Source organism: Tauraco erythrolophus, chromosome Z (genome assembly GCF_009769465.1).
Source record: "Tauraco erythrolophus isolate bTauEry1 chromosome Z, bTauEry1.pri, whole genome shotgun sequence".
NCBI lineage: Eukaryota > Metazoa > Chordata > Aves > Musophagiformes > Musophagidae > Tauraco > Tauraco erythrolophus.
The window spans coordinates 57,901,102-57,924,265 of record NC_141496.1 but is presented as its reverse complement, the minus strand read 5'-3'; the positions used below and the strand labels follow the sequence as shown (position 1 = coordinate 57,924,265).

The window sequence follows — 23,164 nt, the reverse complement described above, 5'->3', positions numbered from 1 at the left end:
CAGTTTGCTCCAACCAAACTTCATTTAATATGCTTGGTGTTCAACCAGCACACGTGCAGCTGCACATTAGGTACAGATTAGATCTGGCAAAATACCTACCAAATGAGCTGCCTTTTGCCAAAGGACCTGAAAGGATGGGAGAAGTGGCTGGTGCAAGAGATGGGAGGAAACAATCATGGGTAATGTGGAATGTGTGAGAGATCAGGGGACACACCAGGTAGGAATGGTGTGCACTGTAGTGCTACTCCTTATGAACCAGTGTGTCTGTCTGGGTTGTTGTTTTGTTTGTGTTTTTTTTTTCTCTCCAGCAAAAAAACTCTCCAGTTTGGGGGGCAGGGTTTGGTGTGGGGTTTTTTGGGGGGATTTTCTTGTGTGTTTTTTCCAGATAGCAGAACTTACACATGTCTGATTGAAGGCTGTAAGAATTCTTCTCCCTCAAGGATGCAATAATACAAAATGGTTGATATGTAAAGTGTTATTTGTTTTGTGGCATTCCATAGCCTCAGCAAAGGCATCGACTACATGTCCTTCCAAAAGATGCTGAATTAAAAAAGTTCAATTATTTTTACTTGATTAGTCCATGTGGTCATCTGAGGATTTTTTTCACCAGAATATTATAATGTGTTCTGCACCTGTAGGAAATCTATTCTTCAGAAAGTGATGTCAATGTGGTTGTACAACCAAGGACTGCCTTAGTGGCCGTAGGTTGTTATTCCTCAAGTACTGTTTCATTCCATCACACTGGATGTAGTTCTCTGGAAAGACAAGACTGATGTTCACTATATTTGCATGGTTGCCAAACATGGAGTTCACAGGAAATACTGAGTCTCTCATGACCTACAAGAATACATGATTTTGTTTTTCAAACCTCTGCTCTTCCTTCTTTGCATGAGGAAGTTATTGTTGGCTGAGTTGGAAATGGGGGTGGGAGACAACTAAAGAATTAGTGTTGATTCTCAGACTATTTAAAACAGAGCTGACAAGACTGGAATGCAAACTCATGACACTTTCTTAAATTTGTCAAATTAAAAAAGGTTGTGAGGGTTTGACCTGATAGATACTAGCCACATCTTCCACTACTTACAAGAATTTCTGTTCTTTATTAACTATCTTGATGTGGTTTGCAGAATGCGATTTCACTTTAGTATCACTAGTGGTGATGGTATCATTGTGGGGATTTTTTCTAACATTTTTCTGAACTTGGTTCCCTTTTTCCTGAGTTTGGAAATATGCAGGATAAAGCAGAAGAAATGTCCTACTTACAGTGATTGCAGAAAGAACTGTTAAGTGTATGTACGCACACACACACACCCCACCAATAAATATGCATGTTACTTCTTTAGGTCATTTGTGGAACACTAGAAAATCAACAGTCAAGGAAGATACTTTGGAATCTCTGTACTTTACCATTTTCCTCTCTACCTTTCGGAAGAACGCTAAACCTTGATGATTCTTTAGGCAAGCAAGGCTATTAAGCCTGGAAAGCTGCGCTGTGTAGGCAGCTGTTTGTGGTGCTCGCTGTTGACAATAGATCTGTATTCCAAACGCTCCTCTTAAAGCCTGATGCTCTAGAACAGCTCAGTTGCACCCTGAGATCCAGTCACGGAGCAGAAGTACTTCCTTCAGGCTTTTCGAGAGGTTTCTACTAGTTCCACAGTAATTAAGTTCAGGTAAAAAAAAGCGAATACCCTGTAAAGACCCTTCTGCCTTCCTAAAGTAATCGGGTTTTCAGTTTTGAGGTATAAGGTTCTTAAGAAACACTGAGGCATCATACCAGTCCTGTAAGAATGTCTTTATTTGTGTCCATTTTTATTCAGCACATTACAACTTCTGCACAGACATGGAGCAGATGTGTGTACCAAAATTTGCACATAAACATTGTGAAGGCTTTGAGAAGAGCACTGATGTGCGGGGCCAGCCCAGTGGAGTTACTTGCAGGACAGGATACCTTGCTGCAGAATTTCAATCATTTCTACTTGCATCAAGGCAAACAACAAGATCGAGTTGTTAACAACAGACAGTAGTTGTACTTCAAGTAGAAATCTGAGAAAGGAGCGCTGAATTTAGCTGCTGATCCAAGAAATATCAAATTGTAAAGACAAGAAGTTGATTTAAAGCAAGTTCTAAGAGAGATGTAAAGTAGTTTTTTAACACTTACCTACAAATGTTTTATCCCCATTAATAACAGTGGAAGAACTGTTGAGTAGTATCAGAAATGAAAAATAAGTTGTCTCTACTACAAACCTCGTTAGGCTTGGAAAGTCTAAGACTTATGAGCAGCTTTTAGAGAAGTTACCCAGTACTTTGTAGCTAAATCAAATAGACAATATATTAATTATCTTTTTCTATTACTTGAGAGGTGAAGCTAAATTGCACTGGCCACATGACACCTATATACACAGATGACAGTGTTTAAAACTCAGCAGTAGGGTTTAGTATGGCTTACAGAAAAGTTCAGTGGGTTTAAGACAGAGGAAGATAAGACAAGAAATTAAACCACTTAAATGGTGAGTCACTTCAAACTTTTTACTCGCTTACATTTACAACTTTGCTGTAAACTTTATCCTCTTCAGCACATCCACTCGTAAGAAAAAGTGGTCATGGAATGACTGGCAGTGGTATTTTACATTTTTTCCTTCAAATGACAAACTGCACGCTGTCCTACAGGAAACGATGCACAGTGCATCTGGCATTTCCCTATGCAAGCTGACAGCCGCAAGGCCTGTTTTCCAGCTTAAAGCTTAAAATGCTTTCCCTTAAGACACTTTTACATCTCATCTCTCAAATTTAAAACTGCTGAGTTGCACTGTGTGCTTCGTTCTTTTGCAGTCCTTACATCTGAAAATTTACAGTGAACGTTTATATACCAACTTGCTGCAGAAAGCAAAAAGTCTTCAGAAGTCTATTTTAAGATTAAATCTTTGGAATTTAAGACTGTGGACCAGAAATCACTTATCAAAAGCTTAAGCTTACCTTCTGTGCGTTCTGAGTTAACAACTGTCATAGCATTACCGTAGGCTTTAAAGAAATGTCAGCATGGAGATGAGAACAGGGAGATTTCAACAATTCATGCTGGATTTGTTGAAAATACTGCAGTGTAAAAAGTAAATACAGATTCAGATCTAAAAAAAAATAAAATAATATTCTTTTCCACTGATTGCAAAAAAGCTTTTATTCTCTTAGCAACTTTGGTTGCATTCTTACTGACTGGTCAGGAATATACCAAGTAACAACAACAGCATTTCTATGTAGGAAGTTTCAGTGCTCATGCAAAGTTGCTCTTAGTACAGTCAGAAGAGACTGCAGATTTTTAGGAGCAGAAAAAGCTCATGGAGACTGTAGTCCATCCCATTAATGATGTAGTTCTCAGGACTGACACCTAAGGCAGTTAATATTCCAACAAGACTTCAGGAAAAAGTGTTTGTAATGGTATCGCTCCTTAGCAAGAGGTGGTTTGTGCTCTTAAGTGTGATCTTGAAAGGCACCCTATTAACAATTTTAGATGACAAATTTGTTTAGCAAGAAGAGGAAAGGAGTAGTACTTTAGTCATCTTGTGCTAGTCTTGTGCAATTCAATGCATCCATTTCTGGCAAACTACTTCATTCAAGTGGTCAAGCTTGTATTAGCATGAAGTTACTCTTTCCATTTAAGAAAACACACACTGTACCAAATACTGTGCTACAAGAAAACATGCAACAGTGAACAATCTCTATCATCAGGTGCCTGGAACATGTCATTAAATCACTTACACCTTTATTGGTGGGAATACATCCATTATGCCATTTCTCACAATAGTTCCCCCTATATTCAAGAAGATCCCTCCAGATCAGTATTTTCCTTATACTATAGCTTCCTGTTACCAGACGCACCACAGTCGAAGTGTTAAGAGTAATTACGTACACAGAGAGGCAACTGAAGTGCAGTGCCTGTGGGATATATACTTTTTATTTATGTTACTGCAGAAAGAGATTACTGGAAGATTTCTTCTGCATGGAGATGAATAAAATGTTTTCATTAAGCTTCAGATGCTGCTCACTGCATTGCTTTTAAATAAAAATGCTTACTTTCTATACAGACACAGCAAAGTAGTAAGCAAACTTAAAGCACATTCCTGTAATATATCAAAATGTTTCCAAGGCAATATTATTAAATTTATACCACAGTTCCCAATAACATCAAGCTTCATAAAGGAGGTGGTAAGGAAACTTCATCCAGTTAATAGTTTAAGTGCTCTTCTTTTCTTCACCCAGTAAGTTCACTGTTGCTTTCTTGGCTGCAGGAAAATAAAAGCAAGTTTAATATTAGAGGCCTACAGACTAAGTGACTTATTCGGTGTTCTTGAGCTCCATAAAAAAAAAATAATTTTTCTTTTAGGTCACAAAAGAAACATCACAAAAGAAAATAATAGCTTTTGTACACACATACACACAGACATAGTGATAAAACTGATCATATAAAGATTGAAAAAAGTAAACCATAAGCAAGGATCAGCACAGTAAACAGTACAGACCAACTTACAACTGTTATAGCTATACAATAGAGCTGCTCACAGTGTTTAGGACATACAGATTTAAAGCAAGAAATATAATACCAAGCTGATGAAACAGAGCTGGAATAGCAGTCTGTATATGTGTACATGCATATGGGTGTGCATGACTTCTTAAAAAAAATATATATGTGGAAATTTTTATCCGTAAAAATAGGAAAAAAAAAAGACTAAGTGATGGAACAAAGACAGAAAAATGTCACGTGCAACATGGCAGAACATTATTCAAGACACCTGTCTAACAATAACAATCCAGGAAGGGTCATGCAGCGAAATTCCAAGTGTAGTTGAGAAGGGCGGGACATTTAAATACTGACAGGAAGACTTCTTAAGTTGGTAAGAGGAAATGAGACTGTATGTGTTGTTTGGGGGAAAGGAGACTTCGGGTGCTTTGAATTATCTTATAAACCAATTTCCTTTCCAATGAAATTTAAAAAAACCTTGTTTTAGCTACTTATATATTTCCTTCTCTTATTCATTAAACTACCATCAGACATTTCAGAGTACGAACGTGCACTATAGAATGCAAGGAAATAAAAGCAAAAATTAAGCAATCTACAGGCTGTGATAACGTTTATTCTAAGCAAATAAAAACCTAAGTAACTTCTTTAAGAGTAAGATCAGAATCCTTTGATCTCCCAAGGAAAGAAAGTACAAGAATTTATAGATGGAAAAACTTTGTTTCACACATTACTGTTTATTGGAGTTAAAGGATTTGATTTACCACACAATTAGCAGCCCTTCTACACTACCTGGTATTTGAGACGGTATTTTAGGAGATGCATGAATACACTGAAACAATAACTGTATTTATGGAAGGTGTCTTGTGAGGATGTTTGGACCTGCCTCTAGAGAGAATGTTCATAGTAATATGTATGGTGAGAAGACACACAAACTAAATTAGCCATTTCTTCCTCTCATATAGCTTGCACTCATTCTAGCATAACTGCACTCCTAGAAAGCAAGATCCACTGCTATCCTGCCATCTTCAACCAAATTTAACTTCTCCATTATAATTTACATGGTCTTCTTACAATTTCTTTCCTCCAAAATGACGAATATTAACTGTAATATTAGAGTTGCCCAGGGAAATCCCTCTGTGGGAAAATGACTGAAATCGATGGGGAATGGGAGAACATTGTTCCCTAGAATTCAGCTAATATTAGAGCAGCTCTGACATGAAACACAGCTGCTGCTCTCAGGAACAAACAAGGCCTCAATATCCTTGAAATGGGGAGGAGAGTGATACGAAAGTATCATGGCTCAGCCCTGTTATCGGGGACAAGAAACAACGAACAAGGCCCACGCAATACCCTTGAAATGGGGAGTAGAGTGGTACGGAGGTATCACGGCGCATCCCTGTTATCAGGGATGAGAGGCGCCTGGTAAAGATAACCATAAAAATGCCATCAAGGGAAGTGAATCACAACCGCTGCCTCAGCAGTGATGGCGAAATTGTGTCCTTCAGTTACTAAGTCACACCTCCACCCGCCTCCGAGCTGCGACCACCCCTCAAACGAGCAATTTACACCAATCCTAATTCGTGAACACCCCTCACGAGAGAAATTTTCACCAATCCTAATAAAAGTTATGTATGACTAGAGTCACTCGAGCTCCACCTAAAAGATATGAAAAAAGTATAAAATGGTGGCAAACAAAGGGGATGTTAGGGAGAAGCCCCCCCATCGGAACGTCTGGGATCAGTCGACGGGCTGAACCTCTCTTCTCCCCCCCATAGGGACGCCTATTGGGTAAGAACTCTGTGTTATGTGCACTTACTTAATTACTTACTAACATCTTGCTAGATATTTAATACTATCACTGATCAGTAATCGTTTTATATTATCACTGCAGTATTTCAATTAAAGTTGTTTTTGTAGTCAGTCACTATCACCGGCTATCCTCGAACCTGTATTCTGTCACAAATAAAATATATATGCATGTTTCCGGAAACTTTTGAATTATTATAAGGAGCTGGCCCATAGTACTACTAGTGACGATCCCTAATAAGTGGGCGAATCACCCTCCGACTCACTGAGCTGCCAAGAGAGGGCAGGGGGAGTCGGGCCCAAGGGTCTCGTCTAACTTGGGAGCTGGTATACTGGCCAAATTACCTCCTGTTTGTCTATTAGTGACGGATCCCACGATAAGTCAGACGAATCACCCTCCGACCTGCTGAGCTGCCAAGAGAGGGCAGGGGGAGTCGGACCCAAGGGTCTCGCCTGACTTGGGAGCTGATAGACTGGTCGTTTTGACCTCAAAACGTGACACCCTCCTACTTGATGTGCTTATTGAATGGTCTTTTCCTCACCTTCTTTAGTGATGGTATCTGCAGTCTCTGCAGCCTTGTCTTTCAGGTCTTTAACAACACTGTCGAGCTGAGCTTCGTGCTTCAGGAAGAAAGGCCGGATAATTCGATGATAGAGAAACTCTGCCCCATTAGAAGGACTTGGAGCCATGCACCACAACAGGAAGCCACACTGCAAGGCACAAGAACATCTGCATAAGTAGAAGAAATGAGCAGGGGACAAGGTGTAGCTGCCACAGACTTGAGCATATTTAAAACAGATAATCATCTCCTTCATTTTGTATAGTCACAGTCCAATAACAATGCACATCAGTATAGTTACGCACAGCGAGTCTGGAACAATTTCATGGATATTGAGAAGAAAAAGGAGGAGGGCTGTAGCAGTAAAGCTGATCTGGTAACAGGTGTATCAAGATTGCATTTAGTTTTTTTTTTTAAAGGTAGAAGTATAAAACCTGATTAGACAAAACATTAGTCTCTCTGGCTATTTCTAAACTATGCAACACAGACTTGCCTGAAGGTCTATGTCTCTATCAATCACTTAAATCCAGCCAAAACATATCCCTGTGTCCTCTCTGCCTCCTTGCTTTGCAAATGCAGCCGGGGAAAGAACGGGACTGTGTGCATCCCGGAGCTGGAATGATAAGGAGGAAAAATATATCCAAGCTACACATAGCTCACAGAGAAGGGTAATGCTTTTGGATCGCACAGTTTAGGTATAGCTTTTATAGCATAATTGGCTCTCTGGAAAAAAAAACACCAACCAAAACCCACAGTGTGTGGGTTAGTATTTCTGCATCTTACAAAGAGGACCAGAAAGACAGCTATTACATATATTACAAATATCTGTCTTTACTACTGAAGCGCCTTTATTTGTTTTCAGTTCCACTGTCATACACAATATAAAAACAGCTATGCAAAACAAGATCAAAACGTTTAAGGGACAGGCAGTACTGTACCTATATTTGCTTGAAAGTATACATAAAAAGATTTTTCAGGATAAAACAGAAATAAAATTCAGCAAGTTTTCTCACCAACTGTACAGTTCTTTCCAGACACAAATAGTAAAGTATTATTCCATGCCAAAAGCCTCTCCAGAAAATAAAGGCAGAACAGGTTTTTACAGACCATCTTTTCTTTTCTGCGTTATGTCTGTCTCTCTTTTTTGTTGCTTTTCTTTTTCATTAAAAATTATTATTACTAGTAGCATGATCTTATTTCAATCATTAAACCGCTCTTATCTCAACCCACGAGTTCTCTTACCTTTCTTTTTCTGATTCTCTCTCACTTCCCACTGCTGGGAGTGGGGGCGCAGAGCAAGCAGCTGTGTGTTGTTTAGTTGCAGGCTGGGGTTAAACCACGACAGCAGTCAAAGCACACTAACAAACTCATATTAGCAACAAACTCCTCTGATACCTGCCATTTCCTTTCAGGAAAGTAGGCTTAATTAAGAATGAAATCTGTATGATTAAAACTATTCTTATGTTGCAATTTCCTTCTTTGCTCCCAATAGCACAGATGTTAATACTTCTTTTGCTGCCTTTGTGATTTTACTCTCCACTTCTAATAATGCACTTAGAGCAAAAATAGAGCTATTCTGTAGGGTTTAGTTGTCATTTTGCCCAAATTCACCTGAACACCAAGATGAAGAACCATCTTTCCACAGTACAGCTACACTATCTCTTTTTTCCTAAAACATGGCAGACCTTTCCCTGCCACCCATCCCAATTTCCCCTCTTGCCTCACAAAACCATCAGCCGTAAACAGATCACTTTCATATTCAGTACTAAATTACATGTAACCAGCATCTAAAAATAAGGTGTGACCCAGGAATGATTCCAAGGGAATCTGTTGTCATCTGTCCCTTCTTGAAGGCATTAAACCACTTACATCAAAGGCCTCATTTTAGGAGAGGAGTCACATGAACTAACATACCTTTAGCATGTAGTAGAAAGGGAACCAGGACAGAAAGATATCAGAGAAGAATTCTGCTATGCTGAAAACACCATACACAACCCAGTAGGTCAGCCACTGTGTGTCATCATCTTTGTTTGGACTTTCAATGGCCTTGATTCTGCAAGGAAAACAAAACAAGTGAGCAGATCAGTAGCATCACTCTCATCTATAATGGTGAAATTTTTAGGACTTTTGTTCTTACGTGTGAATCCTCATAATTCTACTACTCTATATGCTTTACAGAAGAGAACTAAGTAGTATCTATCATACAGACAATATGTCTAAGATCTTTAAACAGCAGAGCTTTTCCCTACATGTCAGGTTTCAAAACAAAAAAATACTCAAGCTATTTCTAGCTCTGTGATTGCAAAAAAAAAAGTCAAAAAAAACAAGCATCCTGACCTTCTTCACGAGACATTTCATGGGGCAGGGAAGAGGGGGAATAATCTCTGGTCAGTCCCAGTTCTGGATGCATTGTGGTAATGCTGACCAGAAGACCATTGTACATCGAAGCTGCACACTCAGCCAGGCTTTCAGGGCTGTGCTGTGTACAAATTGTACAAATTCCCTGGTCACAGGGTAAACTCAGCAAGCTCACTGAAACAGGACCTCACAGGCAGCTCCCACTGGCTAACAGTGATTACACCACCTGTGTGGCCTTGCCTGCATTAACAGTGAACATCCTCCCTCTTCGACAGCAGGAACGATGAACAGAGTTGTTGTCTTGAAAGAAAAACCCTACAATAGCTTAAATTATCAACACAGGGTAACTTCGTCTACGCACGAGGTCCGCACAGCGTGCTGTGTGTGGATCAGAGGCCCTTTCAGAGCTGCACAACTTTGGGCTCCCAGTATATATGATTGTCTATACTGTTCTCTGTTTCTTTACAACGCTAGCCCTACTAAATAGCATTTTAAATGATACTTTACAGAATCTGAATGCATTTCTTACTGAGATCGCAACAGACCAGCACCTCCTGGTGCAAACAGCATCTAGATAAAAATTTTAAATCTAGTTCAGGATTTTGAAGTGAACCTTGAATATCCTTACTCATAATTTGCACATGCTAGATTCCTCTCTCAAAAGGTAAACCATAAGATTTGCTCTACTTATTAACAAGCACTTGGTCTGCAGAAGCAGAGAAAATGCAGTACCTCCCACCCCATAGAGTGAAGACTAGGTATCTGCATTGCCAATTGTTTTGCTCTATACATTCATTCCCACAGGACTTGCAAATTCTGAGGTAGACTATGGTATGGGTGGAGCAAACTCTAGTAAAGTCTTGGGCTTCTTGCATAAAGACTAACTGGCTTTTTGTTCTCCAACTGCCAGGAGAACACAGTCCAAGTTTATAAAGTTCTAAAAATAGGAAGCTGAAAGAAAGACGCACATGTGCTTCCTTCAGTAAAAGTAGTGCAGTGGAGACTCCGGACTCACCAAGTTTCAGATTAGCACTGTAAGAAATTTTAGAAGGAAATGCTAGCAACTGTAAGCCTGATAATGCGAAGCTTGAGTATTAAAAAGTATTCATCTTCTTCACTCGTGTCGTAGGATTAAAATCTGTAGACTCGGTTTAATGAATTTAGGTTTAATTCTTTTATAACTTACTCCATTAATATCAGCTATATTGTTGCTGAAGCATCATCTGTGGGACATACCAAAGGTGCAAAGTTTTCTTTTAGTCTATAATAAAAGACTGAGAGTTAGGGAGGTTTACAAAATAGAAAGCAGACAGATGGCTGTCTGTGAGCACACTTTGTGGTTTGTGAATTGAGAAACCCTTTGGACTCTGTCACTTCTAGATCCATAAATTAAAGGAAAAAAGAGAAGAAAAGGAAGAAAAAAAAAAAAAATCAATCGTATCACATGCCTTATGTTGTAGCAAAAGCACTGGCAACCCCACCACATGGGTTATGAGAGAATTTGCATAGCTACTGGATTGAGTTACTCTGAAATGCAATACGAGGATCTGATACTTAATTTATGCATTATTTCCATTAGTGTTTGTGGCTGGCCAGCAGGGTCCTGCAATGGGAAGAGCAACAGCCCTTGCCATACCCCATCATGTACAATAAGGCACTGTTACTCAGGTACTGCATCAGCACAACTGGAAGAACAGGTTTTCCACCGGTGGACAGCAGCAGGTCTGCTTACTGCTGTTCCTAACACAGTGTTAGGAAACAGTAGTCCCGGCAGTCTGCTCAAAGCCAGTGCAAACTTCAGCTGCCCCCGCCCTCCCACTATAAATCACTTTTTTTTCTATACCCTCCCCTCCCCTTTCAGGTATTTTAATACCACTTGTCAAGGGGGCCCTACAAAAAAAATAAAACAAAACAAACCCAAGCACAGGAGGTAAGGGAGAGGGCTACTGATCTATTTTCAAGGTTGTCCTGGTTTTAACCCAGCCAGCAACCAAACACCACACAGATCCTCGGGGAAGGGGGAGAGAACTGAAAGGGTAAAGGGAAGATGACAGGCAGGTTGAGATAAGAACAATTTAATAGCTGAAATCAAATACAACTAAAAGTAATAATGACAATAATAATTAAGTAATAATAATAGAATATACAAACGAGTATACAGCGCAACTGACCAACACCCAGCCCAGCCCTGTGTAGCAATCCCAGAGGAGAGAAATCCCAAAACCACAACCCCAGAAAAGAGAGCGTGAACTTCCTGGCCAACCCTCAGCTATATATTGAGCATGACATTGCATGATATGGAATATCCCATTGGCCAAGTTGCGTCTAAGCCCACATCCTAAACCAGGGATTGGGGGTCCATGGCTCCAGCTGTGCCCCCTCACAGCTTGTTGTGCACCTGCGCACTGGCAAAGCATGGGAAGCTGAAAAGCCCTTGATTTCTTAGCAAGAACCAAAACCATCAGTATGTTATCAACATATCAAATCCCATACTAAATCCAAAACACAGTGCTATTCTAGCTACTAAGAAAAAAATTAACTCTATCCCAAGCTGAAACCAGGACAAAGGCGGGAAACTGTACTTTTGGAGGGAAGGAAAAAGTACAAGTGACTATCAGTAGGGAAGTTAAGGGTGGCAGATGAACAGAGGACAGAAAGGAAATAAGTGCAAAGTTTCTCTGTGTTAAAGAAAACTTGCTGTAGGGGTTCACCATTTGAATCTCTGGTTCTGCAGACAATTTCTCCATTAGAGGCACATAGGGGAAAGCTTATTTTACCACAATACACACACTAGCTTGGTATTTGTGAGAGAACACTTTGCAGTGACACTGCTAATAGGTCTTGCTGTTTTCCAGTCATTGTCTGAAGCCATGCATGGATTTAAGGAAGCCTTGTTTTTTTGTTTTTTTGGTTTTTTTTCCTAATATTATTAAAGTCTTCTTAGTAATCATAAAAATTGGTTTTCATAAAAAAAGCTTTGAATCTCCAATGTTGTGGCAAAGGGCAGACGGCATATCACTGTGTTAATGAGGCACACTCTGTTATCTTCTCTCCTGTAAAAAAGGATGGCCTTTGAGAGCTCCTAAATGCAGTGCCATGGGCGTGCTCCCTTTGAACGTTCACCATCTGCCGCTGTACTTCCTTAAGGTGATGCCTTGAAGGGAACACATGAACAAGACACTTTCACGGTCAGTCACAAGCAGCAGTACTACAAGTAGTCAAAACCCGATCTGATTTAACCAGCTAATACGCAGCATTAAATCCATGTGGTATTGCCTTGCACACTGTAGGAAATGCCACATTTCCCCTCCTTCTCTAATGGTCTGATCTGGGTAGGCACCATGGGACAAGCTCAGGTGGCAGACCCCACCACACCCACTACGGTAACAGCCACGTCAGCTCTGAAAGAAGGGCACAAACTGCATCTGTCAGCAACGACTCCAGTCCCAAACCCATTTAGCGGGAGGGAAGGAAGGAAAAAGTGGAATACAGCAGACCCATCAGTGAATGAAAGTTTTAACTGAAATCAAGGAGAGGCAAGTATTTTATAAATATTCTTCTTCTGAATGGGAAATGCGTCCCTCAGCTGAGACTGCCGCAGGAAATCCAGTCTAACATGCTCTAACATGTTAAGTAAAAGGGCAAAAGTTATCTCCATCCTTTCCTATTTACACACTATTTCAGCATAAGACACAGAAAATACTTCATATTCGAGAACAAGTAAGTACAGTCAGTTATGTAGAGCATCTGAACAGATAGGTTTTTTTATCCATTTATAACTATACTCTTTTCAAAATGAGAATCCCACCCTAATTAGACTTAATAAGTTATTCTGTAAGTTATCAGGTATTATTCTGTTGTAATGCTCTGCACAATTAGCCTTAGGAGATACTTCATGCATGTTACTTCAAGCCAAGAACATTTTATTCTTCTCCATGTTAAGTTACAAATCAATTCAAAATGCAATCTCCATCAATAACTGCAAACATACAAATCAAGAGCCACTGGCAGTACAGCCAACTTTAGGATAGCCTTCTTGTAACTGTTATTTACACGTTGCAAGAGCACACAAGTAAAATTTCCTAACGCAGGAAGGAGCCTTCAAAGCCTATAGTTTCAAATTTTATAAGAGATACTGTCAGGTTTTTGTAAGTTTTTTCTAATACTGATTTAACTAAATTCCATGTTACTTATGCATAGTAATTACACATCGCAAAGGATTTTAATATGGTGCTTACACACCAACTGCAGAGACTTTTAAATAAAGCCTCAAACTATTTACAGTAGTTCTGCACGTTGGAGGTAAAAGCAGCCACTAGGAACAGTGGACTGGATGGTAAACATCATGCTCAGTTATTTTAAAAACAGATGCCAGTCCAGCAGTGAAAATGGCTTGCAATGGGCCAGCATTGCAACTTGCGCAGACAGATGGGGAGACAAGTGAAAACTTAATTTTTAGTCAGATCTGTTCCCTGATAACCCCACCAGCTGGTGATGCCAACTGGGAAGAGGGGAGGCTGCCATGCTGTCTAGTAGCCCAGGGCCCGTATCAGCTATGTAGCTACGCTGTCAAAGTATTGATTATGTGCATCCTAGAATCAGTCAAACTGAACTCTAGATCAGTGTGGTTACTTTATCCTGTTACCTGATAGTATCAGATACTGGTATAATTTTAGTAAGTTGCCAAGTTGAGTTCTTTCACTTAAAGCATCTCACTCATTTTGTGGGGAAAAAAAAAAAAAAAAAAAAAAAATCAGCTCTTTTCCAAGACAAGACTGTAATGCACTCCTGAATTAGCTCTGGCACAACAAATCACTGTTAGTTAATTCACACATAAAATACTCACAGAATAAGTATATTATAAGTACACCAGTTATGAGTTTGGAGTGTTGGGTTTTTTTGAGCTGAGACCAGATGTGGAAGCCAGAAATGAAGAAAGAAACGCCAAATTGCTAGTCTCATGTGAAGTGATCACTCAAATTCCTAAAACTTACAAGGCGTACCTGATGACTCTTGTATAAATAAAGTTACAAGTTTAAGACAAAAGATTAGCCTCCATTAAGCCCAGTGCTCATGCTGTAGTTCGAGAAGACTGGACCATTTCGTGCATCCTTCCTTCAGCTTTCTAATCGGTGTTATAATACATGAGTAGGCAGGCATATCTGGCCCTGTTAGCCAAGCATAATGCTTTTTTCCCCACTTAACTTAGAAAACCCCTGAAATTACCTGTACTTCTAGAGCTTATAATTACTACTCTGCCCCAAGTCTTTACAGCAGATTGCGGTGATTCAAAAATAATTTACTTCTAGCTATCTATCCAGTCACCCTTGTAGGATCAACACTCCGCTGCACTAAACTTCCTTAGTTTGGTGTCCACCAGTGGAGTAAGTCCTACAGACTACATGCATGTTAGCTCAGCACAAAGCTAGATTCCTGAAAAAAAGCAAGCAATCCTCTCATTTCATTGCTTTCTGTTCATTCTTGGCCCACCCTCTTCCAGAACAAGTATTTGTAGGGCCACACGATGAGTCAGTTCCCCAGTTCTGACTCACGTTAAAACCAGCTTCCCCCAAACACACACCCACGCAGGCTTTTTCTGCTGGGATCAACATGCGTGAGTGCCTCAGTCCAGCCTGCCAAACCATTCAGTAACTGCTTGTTCTGCCATGCAGGCTGGGCGATGCGGGTGGTGCTGCACAGCCCCAGTAGGCTTCAGCTCTTCACTCCAAGAGAAGCCATCCATGCACTCTCCCTAGAAGGGGCATTTCCTCCACTTCCACCCTTAACACAGGCAAGGAAAGTCACTGTGACCTCCAGCGGGGCTCACCTGTGTACGCAGTCTCAGGATAAGCTTTACCATTTTCTCTGTTGGCTGTTAGACCAGTACTGCTACACCATCTGCTAGAGTCTAAAAGCCCTATTTTGGAAACGTTCACCCTATCTACCTTACACTACAGAAGTCTTTCAGATTGTCTTTCCTGAAGGTATTGACAAGAAGGAGAAGTGGCATGCAGTGAAAGAGCTTCGGGAAAACCCACATATTACCTGTGCAGTGCAGACATGCTGCATCCCACACCAGGGGAAGCCACTTGCTAAGAATCCACAACACAACGCTCCTCTACTTGTGACCACCAGTTTTGATAGAGGGGAAAAAACTGTTTCACATGCTTTGATTGCCTCTCCACAGCTGTTACTGTTTAGGGTGGAGGCAGAGAGATCAAAGAGCACTGTAGTGACCCAAAGGAGAAGAACTGAGCCCCTGCTACATGCCTGCAACAATACAGAAAGAACAAAAGTTACATTTTACTGTCAACCTTTACTACACTGTGGTGACTATATTTCAGGTGTAATTTTTTTACAGCTCTACTCCTGTTTTTCAGTTCTGTTTACTGCAATATTGGCAAAAGAATTAAATTATACATATATATATAATAGAGGCCTTAATTTGTACAAATGTACAGCATAGCATGAAATCACGGTGCACGTTTTCAGACTTGTCTCGGTAAAGTTTTGCTGTTCTGAGGTAATCACTGTGTAAGGAGTTTTTAAACTAGAAACAAAAATACTACAGTTTTAATTACTGAATATAATTTAAAAATTGACTCATTAGGGAATGGGAAAATGATTCCGTTTTTAGGCTGAGGACTACCTTCTGGGTTGAGGCTGGTCTGTAGAGATCTGAAGAATTTATGAGTACTGTGCCAGTTGCTAAGCTGCGTAGCAACAAAACTCTGTAATTTTTCTTCCAAAAAAAAATTAGGTTTTATCTCATGTTCACCAATCCTTACATGGAAGTTTGTATTTCTTTTCCTAACAGCTGAAGACAGCCTCATTATCCTCATCTAAAAATTGTGTATCTTCCTCTTCGTATGCAAAGTGACAAATAGCCTTCCTTCCTTTTGAGATAGCAAGATGTTACCAGCTCTCCTGTATCAGATAGAGTCACAGCTGTGAAGAAAGACTTTTAACTAGAGTACACCATCACAACAAAACAAACAGGAAAATAAGGAAAGCAACTAACAATAATCCACATTTTTTTAATCTCACTTTTTGATTCCAGCTCACTTTTTCAGCATTTAGGATCGGCAACACATTGAACATTAGAAGCATTGTGCTCACCAGAAGGAAGGGTAGTTTAAAAATATATTCCAGCAAACCCCACTGATGCAGGTCTAACTATTCTTTTAACATCTGTAGGCCTACATCAACCAAGTCACTACAGGTCGACGCATTAAGAGTGCACACAAGGTCCAGTATTGCAGTGCACCTCAACCAAGAAGGTCTGGTAAAATGTCTTCATTTATGCCTCAAACATATCCGCAGTCCCTAAAAATAGTATCTACATCAATTATAAACTGGAAATCTTTCAGTGACTCTAATGCAGATTATGGACCCATCTGTATAACAAAAACCTTTGTCTTTTTAACCTAAATTTAAGATAAGGAAGATAAATTCAAATTTTCCTACAGTTATCACAATATTAGACTCTCTCTTGCATCTAATCACTTGCTATCTCTAGAAAGGAAAGCACGTCATTTGTCCAATCAACAGATAAGAGAGCTTTTATTTTAAACATAGCACTCTGAAACATAAAGACAGCTTTTATTTCAAACATGGCACTCTGAAACCTAAAATACAAAAAAGCAAGTATGTTTGGAGGAACTGGTTCGGCAGAACATAGACAAAAAAGTCAAAATACACTTTTTAGTGTCTGAAGTCCCATAAAAAGAGTACCAGCTGGGAGAGGAAATGGCATAAGTGCAGACAGATTTGGAAACTTTCTGCTTATATTTATATACTGAGCATTGTGAATCTGGTTAGACAAACTAGCTACAGATAAAGTAGGAACAGAGCATTACTTGTGAATACTAGCATATCAGACAGTGTTTTCCATGAATGAAAAAAGTAAGCATTCTCCTCGAAACTTGTTAGGAGAAAGGCAATTTGCTGCCCTAGCTCTCAACAAATACAGGAACTTTTTCACATAAACAACTGTGACTAAAGAAAACCTGTGTTCCTGTTTCAGAAGTATGGAAGAGGCAAAGAAACTAGGAGACAGGCTCAAGACACCGTGACAATATTCAAATTCAGACATGAATTGCACGTATATAGTTCTCTACAATCAATCTAGATTATTTCCTGTTTGTAAAACGCTACGAGCAGCACTTAAATAGCAAAAACAGCTAACGTGAAGTAACAGCCTAGAACGACGCAAAGCAGAGAGAGGCATGATTGTCCTATGTTGCAGTAAGTTCTGACATTTCACTGCTTAAAGTTATTTTCATCTTTGCAATTTCTAAACCGAACATGGCAGCACTTCTGAAACTTCCAGTCCTTTGCACGCATTTCTTAGTCATCACAGGCTGCCCTCCTGCTTGCACTCTCTCTCACTCTGATTTTTTTGCAGCAGTTAACCACCACTGCGTTGGAGCGCATGGGTGGAGCTACATTTAAACAGGCTCTGGAAAATTTAGACAAGCAGTGAAAATACTGGCAATGTTACTTCTATATCGGCAACACTCACTTCTTCCCTCTACTAGTTTGAATATTGCCTCGTGCAGTTAAAGCTCGCTAAAACTATAAAAAGTTGCTTCTATCATCCATGGTAAACTTTTCGATGCTGGTCTACTGCAGCACAAAAGCTCACAAACAAATACTAGATTTCATTTTAAAGTTAATTATTCTTTTTCATCACGTAGCACTTAACAGAACTTAACAGGGAGTAAGACTAGGGTTTTATGACAAACTTTAATCCAGATTGTTTGACTTACTGGGAAGCAGCCAGATAATGTTTACTTCAAAAACTACTGTTTAATTTTGCCTACATTAAGAGACTCAGGTGGGCCTTTGCTGGTGTCACGGCACAGCAGACTCGGATTTTTGGGACGATTTTGTATCGCTAGAGAACAAACTCCTATGTGTTTAAAACTACTAAAGACTTAGACAAAGCAAACCTGAAGGCGAACATGAACAAGGGGGAAGGAGAAGGGAAACCTGCCTGTAACTCTAACAGGCATTAACTAGGGAGCTGCCCCCTCCCTCACGTTGGCTTTGATCCGTGGCCGAGGCCAGCACCGCAGTGATGCTAAAGCGGGCAGCACACAGCTGCAGCTGTATTACTTCACCCTGACAGCCAGGCACACCCCGACTGGAGGCTACAACCTCCAGCACTTCACTGAAATTCACACTTGCTGCATGGCACACACGACAAAGAATACAGAGAACGACCTAAATGAAAGAAAATAAACTACAGAATTATACAAGGCCTGACAGGCAGATACCTGCACATCCGTAAAACTGTCCTGGTTTCATGTGTGAACAGACTGAAATCCAAGCTGAGCATTCTTCTCCGGATTTGCTTTTTTCCTATACATTTTCTTTCAAGCAAGCACAGATACACATAACTACCATAACCAAGATAACCTGGAACTAAAATCCTAATAAAACAGATTTGGAACATGCCTAATCGGTCACTCCCCCGGTAGTCTGTTCATCATTTTAAAACAACTTAAGGACAGGAGGTGATCTCCCTTGTAGAACACAGGTATTTGTCCCACTCCTTCATTAGTGTCTTTTCTGCTGAACAGACACCTGACCCATTATGTCATTTTCACTTTCAACAATTCGGTCACTGAGTTGTTCCTGACAATGCAGAAATGATACACTGTCTACTTCACAACACAAGTTAGTTAACTGGGGGAAAAGTAATCTGCTTTTTTTCTTCCCGTACCTTTCCGAGACATTTCAGGCTTGGACCCGTTGTTGAAACACCTGTGTAAACATCGAACGCCACCCTGCACAATATGTTCCGTTTACAGCTCCTGACCTCTTCCAGAAGCCACAGCTTCTGAAGCAAAATCCATCTGATGGTGTTTGCAGCTGATGAAAACAGCTGAAAACTGTTTTCTGCCCAATGCTAGGAAGCAAACCTCACCAGAAGAGAGGAATAAACAAACCACCCTGGCTAGTGCTCCTTATGCTTTGTGTCTTTATGCTCCATGAACACGGGCGACAGCACTCAGTATCACCGACTGCAGTACAGGATCCAGAGCAGCAAAAATGGAAGCAGGAATCACTCCAGTAATTCAGCTTTATCTTCTCACAGCTCAGCCCTGCATTAGGATAGAGATCCTACAGTAGATACGGTGAGCGGCATGGTAGCACAAAGACAAAAAAGAAACTCATACAGTGGAAGAAGGGTAACCACCAAAAAGGATTCTTGCTCTTTTTCATGGTCAGCAGTTCTAAGAGGTTTTATTATCAATTTATTCACTGTAGTTGCATAACGGCAGGTTTGAAATATAATCCCAAACCAGTTTTAAAACAAATTTAAAAATTTAAATGGGATTTTATAAAGTAAATAAGTTTAAAAGTGACCTAAGTCAGACATAAAATATTATGCAAACATAATTCCTACATATTTTAAAGTTTTGAAGCTTTGTTGGCTGATATTTTCACTTTCAGAATTTAAAGAAAAAAATATCTTTTAACTAATCTTTTCACTAAAAATTGCCTTATAGAAAACGAAACCTAAGTTCCTCCAGACTTTTTGGCCTATAATCTCCTAAATCAGTGCTCACTGGAAACAGTATTTAGAAAAGTGTTGCTTAGTTTTAAGTATCACAACCAGAAGATGTTTCAAAAGAGTTTAAAACGAAGTCAATCTCCCACATTGCTGAAAAAACAAAAGAGAAGGAACCTATTTTGCATTGCCCAGGAGCTAATTACAGAGAATACATCTTTTAAAGTTGCTGACTGTATTTAAACAGAGTTACATAAAAGGCAAGCACTGTGTTTCAATGATACAGCAGTATAGCTCTGAAGAACTTCCATTTTATGAACGTTTCAGGCTACACAGAAGGTTTTATTTAGTACATTTCTGAGGTCTTTTGGAACATACTCCACCACTCCACTCCAAGTAAGTGGTCTTACTTACCAGGAAATCCATTTTGGTCTAATAAAGATACAACACCCATGAAAGATACAAAATATTCTTAAACACAAAGTATCTAAGAGGCTTTCCTTTGAAAAATGAAGGTTTTTAAAGTTTTTTATACCCAAGAGGAGCTACACTGTCTTTCTTTCCACATTCTCATCAGCTAACTGGTTTTGGACTGAACAGCACTCCTCAATGCATCTCTGTCTCCAGCCCGTTGCATTACCTAGTGCTTAAAATTAAACATATGCTAACACTGCACCAGCGCCTTCCTGCATATCTGGGAGTGTTCTCAATTAAAAATACCAGTTTGAGTTTTTAGCAAAACTCAAACCATTACAACAGCTGTTCTCCCTCCTGCTACTAGCTGCAGGTAAGACGCAGCAACCCAGCTTCTCACTGAAGAGGGCAAAGCTGGGAAACCAGAGCCAAAACGTAAGGCACTACGGGAACCGGATTTCAAGCATAGAAATCACCCAGCATCTCCCCTCTGTGATTTATCATGTACCAGTTGCCAGACGGAAGAAACCTCGTTCTTTCCTAGCACCTTCCGCCTATACGTGACACGGCAGAGGGGTGGGCGGGAAAAAAAAAAAAAACAAAAAACAAAAAACCAAAACATTTTGGAGCGCGGTCCTGGAATACCACCGCGACAGACCGTGCAGCAGCGGAGGGCTGTGATGTCGCGGCCGTACTCTCTCTCCCCCGCGGGTAACACGCGCAATTATCGTGGTAAGAGGGGCGAAAGTCGCGACACTCACGAGATGTAGGCTGGGTAGCCGAAGCCGATGACGTTGCAGAGCAGGGATGCGCCGTAGCCCACCACCAGGTACACGGCCAGCGCCCCGATGATGGCTGCGCGGGGGGAGAGCAGAGAGCCGTCAGCGCGGGCGACTCCTCGCCCCGCGGCGCCGGAGGGGACGCGCCCCGCCCCCCCCTCCTCCCGCCGGCTCCCCGGGGCGGCCCGCAGCCGCCGGCGGAGGACGAGGAGGAGCGCGAAAGGCGCGCCAGCTGCGCCCGGAGCTCCGGCCGCCACCAAGGGCCGCTCCGCCCTCTCCCTCCAGCCCCCATGCGACGACCCCCGGCCCCCCCGGCTCCGAGCACCTGAGGGGACACGGCGGGGCGCGGGGACGGCGGCTAGAGCTCACCGGTGGCGATGTAGGTGCGGTTGACGCCGGTCTTGCTCTCGATCCGCTCGAGCACGGCGGTCATACAGTTCTTCTCGTGCAGGAACCGGTCAAACCTCTGCCTCATCGCCGCGGTCATGGCGATCCCGCTCCTCAGCCTTGGCAGCCGCCGGCGCACGGCGTCCCAGCAGCAGACCTAACAGCAGACCCCGCCCCGGCACCGCCCGCCGCTGCCGCCCCCGCCCCCGCCCGGCGGGAAGCGGCGGGCAGGGGGCGGGCGGGGCGCCGCGCCGCTGCGCCGCGGGGAGGCGGTGGCACGCGGCGGGGAGCCATCTTCGGGCGGCCCTCGCAGCCGTGCCCGAGCCGCGAAATGGAGGCCGGGAGGCGCCGCCTGGCCTGAGCGAGGCCCCTCCCTTCCTTCGGGAGAGCCCCGAGCGCTCCAGGCGGCCGCCCGCCTTCCTCGCCCGGCGAGCGGGTTGTGCGGCGCGGCGGCCGCCGCCGTCCTGCCGGGCCGCCGGGACTGATTTTTTACGCCTAGAGGGGCGGCGTGGGGGACATGCCTGCAAGGAAGGTGCTCCTTGTTGGAGTGAGCAGGTAGTGAATCCCCTGTGTAAACGAAGCAAAGGAGAAGGAAGGCCCACCCAGAGCCAGCTCCAGTGCCCTAAAATTGCTCAAAAGTTTTTTTTGGTTTTTGTTTGTTTGTTTTTAAAAAAAGCAGTATGTGTTATCGCTAACTTCAGATGTGATGACTTTTTAAAAGTCAGAAGCTGATGGTAGGAATTGACATGATGTAGAAGAAAGGTTATGGCAACACCATTGCACAACTACCCAAAGCGTGTGTGACTTGACTGAGGGCAGCAGCTCCTTGCTGTAACTGTGCTCTAGAATTTACGGTGTGCGCAATGTTCTTGCCAACTAAATATAATTTATTGGCTATGATGTAGTCCTAGAAACTTCCTTGGCTAGGCTAACCCTTCCTCTCCATCTGACTCAGCATTACGACTAGTAACGTAGACTTTATGTCGTCCTCAAATCTGTCACTTGTAAGCATGCCAGAAAATACAAATCAGTCTTCCAAAGAATTTTTTTATGTGTCTTATCTTCACCTGAAGAATTTTTTATGTGTCTTGTCTTCACCTAAGAAAAATTTAAATGTGAACAGCACATCGTGCTTTTCAGCTGTCATTGTTTTGGAGCAAGGCATCTTGCAAAGAATGTAAACCAAATTTGTTTAACTGCTGAAACGCCCTTTTCGCCTTTCAAGTAGCCACCACGAGGTCAGTCGCCCACTCCTCCCCCTCAGTGGAGTGGTGAGGAAGGAAAACATAACAAAAGGACTGAGGGTCCAGATAGGAACAGGGAGGGATCACCCCACCGACCATGGCCCTGGGCAAAACACATTCGGCTTGGGGACAAATAAATTTAATTTGCTACGGGCTCATTCAGAGAGGATAACAAGAAACAAAGCCAGATCTTAAAAACCCCACCTTCCCCACCCCTCCCTTCTTCCCAGCTCTACCTCCTGCCCCAGCAGCACAGAGGGACAGGGAATGAGAGGGTTGCAGGTCACTTCATCACGTTTCCGCTGCTCCTTTCTTAAACTTCTTACAGTCTTTCCCCTGCTCCAATAGATCCCCTCCTCACAGGACAGCCCACAGACTTCTCCAATGTCAGTCCTTTCCACAGGATGCAATCCTTACCCATCAGATTGCTCCAGCACAGGCTTCTTACCCACAGAGTCACGGCTTCTTAGGCAGCTGCCACTTGCTCCGGCATGAGGTTCTCCATGGGCTTCAGATGCCCCTCCACCTCATCATCAGTCTCCAGCAGCTCACAGAGACCATTCTCTATGACCTCCTTCAGTCTC

The 23,164-nt window shown here is 41.9% G+C and overlaps 1 protein-coding gene across 1 annotated transcript; it reads right to left on the bottom strand.

The window, feature by feature from the left end:
• Positions 1-1,721: 1,721 nt before the first annotated feature.
• Positions 1,722-21,464, bottom strand: REEP5 (receptor accessory protein 5). The gene is made up of 5 exons (XM_086629131.1): positions 21,319-21,464; positions 20,932-21,025; positions 8,791-8,929; positions 6,859-7,027; positions 1,722-4,274 (listed from the first exon to the last, which is right to left on the bottom strand). Exons 1-5 carry the CDS (start codon positions 21,434-21,436, stop codon positions 4,225-4,227), a joined length of 570 nt encoding a protein of 189 aa, XP_086485257.1. The 5' UTR covers positions 21,437-21,464; the 3' UTR covers positions 1,722-4,224.
• Positions 21,465-23,164: the final 1,700 nt, after the last annotated feature.